Below are 2,559 nucleotides of genomic sequence, written 5' to 3' on the forward strand. Positions count from 1 at the left end.
AGAGTGATTGTTAAAAGCGTGCGAGTTTGAAATCAGTGCAAATTATAAATCGAGTTTATGTTCTGATGTGGTTCAGTGAATGAAAAGACCTTGCAGGTTTAGTGAGGTTTGGTATTGTCGAAGGTTATTTGACCAAATGTTTTGAACCGGAACTACTAATGAATTGGACGAATGGTTTATACTATAGTCCCGAGGTTTACCTTAGATTTCGAGGACGAAATCCTTTTAAGGTGGTGGGAATGTAGTGGCTCATATCCAGAATTAACGATAATGAGTAATTATCGTGTGATCATGTTATATTTAGTAAAACGTGAATAAGGAGACTTCTAAATGGATTAACGGAGCCCGGAAATAGACCCAAAATGATCAGAAATGGTCCGGAGGGTCAGACAGATCGGAAGCTCCGAAGTTAGGATCGGATGCTCCGAAGGTGATCGGAAGCTCCGATGAACGATCGGAAGCTCCGATCGAATTACGTCATCCATGACGTGTGATTGATCGGAAGCTCCGATCACCCCTATCCGAAGTCAACCAGTGAGATTTTGACATGTGGCAGATAAGGATGTTCGGAAGTTCCGATGGCAGGATCGGACGTTCCGATCAAGGATCGGAGGTTCCGATCGATGCCTATAAATATAAGGTCCGAGGCATTCATTTCTTGCCAATTTCGAATTCTCTCCTTCACCCTCGTGGTCCTATTTTAAGGCTTTGGGTACTCTTATTCTAGAGTTGGAGTAGGATACTTGTTTTAGTATAGTCAGACATAGTGGCGGAGCAGTGCTCGTGCTGTAGAGCCGTGTTCGAGGCTGTGAATTTACAGCAGGGGAGTGCCCTAGTTGCGGGATAGTCGCCATCAGTGGGCTGGCGACGGACGCAGGTATAGCTATGGTCTCCTTAAATTATTTAGGAGTATGCAATAGCGTAGTTAAGGCTTTTAGAGCTTATTGAATGATGCATGGGTATTTTCATTGTAGACTTGATGATAGGCTTGGAACCTAGATTGAGACTACTAGGACTGCCTTAGAAAGGTACGTAAGTACTGACTGAGATTGCCAGCGGATATGCATGCTTATATGTTGCATTTATGTGTTTGCATGTTATTATTGTTATGCGGTATGTGCATATCATATTGTGCCTGAACATCGGTATATCTTTCGAGATGAGCCAGTTAGGGTTGCTCAGCCATGTTAGGACGTTTGATATCGAGTACCCTTAGGTACTGATACTTAAAGGACTCCGTGGTCCACGTTCGTGATTCAGGAATGAGTGGTCGCACATAGTGGTTAGCTACCCCGATGTGACGAGCTTATATCCCAGGCGCCAGTCTGAGTAGTTCGTATACAGTTATCCCAGATATGGATACCCTGTCATTTGCATGCATCATATATGTATGTTTATCCGTGCTTTCGTATTGAGCTTAGAGCTCACGTTCAGTATTTTCTGTGTATCTGGATACCCTATTCGACGGGGCAGATGTAGGTGCAGGATTGAGCACCAGGAGCCTGGAGGAGCCAGCAACCTTGAAGACAGCAGTATTTAGCTGTAGGTTTTTATCTATGTAAATTCGATTGGTTTGTATAAATCGATGATGATTAACCGGTTGTATTCTGCCGGTATGCTTGTATTTAAGTCTTCCGCAGCGATTTTATTTAATGCATTCTTAATTATGCTCTTAACTCTGATTAGGTAGTGGATCCGGGTCGGGTCGCTACAAGGAAAGCCATCTTTGGAGGACGTAGTTAGTACTTTTGTTGCAAAGTCTGGAAAACGAATGGTAATGACAGAATCTCGTCTTTATATTTTTGGAGATGCATGTGAGTAATATGGGTGCTACAATGAAATCTTTGGAGACTCAAATTGGAAAGCTGGCGAATGCATTGATAGATCACAATAGAGGTCATTTCACGAGTAATACTGAGGTGAGTCCATTAGAATACTGTAAGGCCATAGAGTTGAGGAGTGGAAAAGAAGTTAGAGTCAGTGAGTTTAACTCTAAAGTCGAGACGGAGAAAAAAGGTGAAGAAGCTGAAGTTGGTGAGAGTAAGCATATGGAGTCGAAGGATGAGCCTAAACAGAAGCCCATGTTTAAGACAAAGCTTCCATATCCTCAAAGATTCAAGAAAAAAGTTTTGGATGAACAGTTTGCCAAGTTTCTTGATATCATATCAACATTCAATTCTCCGATGTTTTTGCAGAAAATGCCGAATTTTGCTAAATTCTTGAAGGAGATGATGTCTAGGAAGCGGAAGTTGGAAGAGTTTGAGACAGTGAATCTGATTGAAAAGTGCAGTGCTATCCTTTAAAAGATGATACCACAGAAACTAAATGATACAAGGAGTTTTACGATTTCTTGCACTATTGGTGTAGCGCCTAAAATTCAATCTACTAAATTGCATGCATTAAATAAAATAAATATTATGATTATTATTTTTAAGTTTAATTGATTTAACTTATTTATTTGATTTATTTGTTATGAAAATGTTTATATATTTATTTAAATAATTTTTCTTGTGCAACTTAATTGTTTAAATTATTTTAAAGGTTTAAGCTTGCTTATTT

The 2,559-nt window shown here is 40.1% G+C and overlaps 1 protein-coding gene across 1 annotated transcript; it reads left to right on the top strand.

Annotated features, from left to right (window-relative positions):
- The first annotated feature begins 1,823 nt into the window (after positions 1–1,823).
- LOC140860569 (uncharacterized) lies at positions 1,824–2,303 on the top strand. The gene has a single exon (XM_073263573.1). The coding sequence runs from the start codon at positions 1,824–1,826 to the stop codon at positions 2,301–2,303; it is 480 nt and encodes a 159-aa protein (XP_073119674.1).
- Positions 2,304–2,559: the final 256 nt, after the last annotated feature.

Source organism: Henckelia pumila, chromosome 1 (genome assembly GCF_033568475.1).
Source record: "Henckelia pumila isolate YLH828 chromosome 1, ASM3356847v2, whole genome shotgun sequence".
Lineage (NCBI taxonomy): Eukaryota > Viridiplantae > Streptophyta > Magnoliopsida > Lamiales > Gesneriaceae > Henckelia > Henckelia pumila.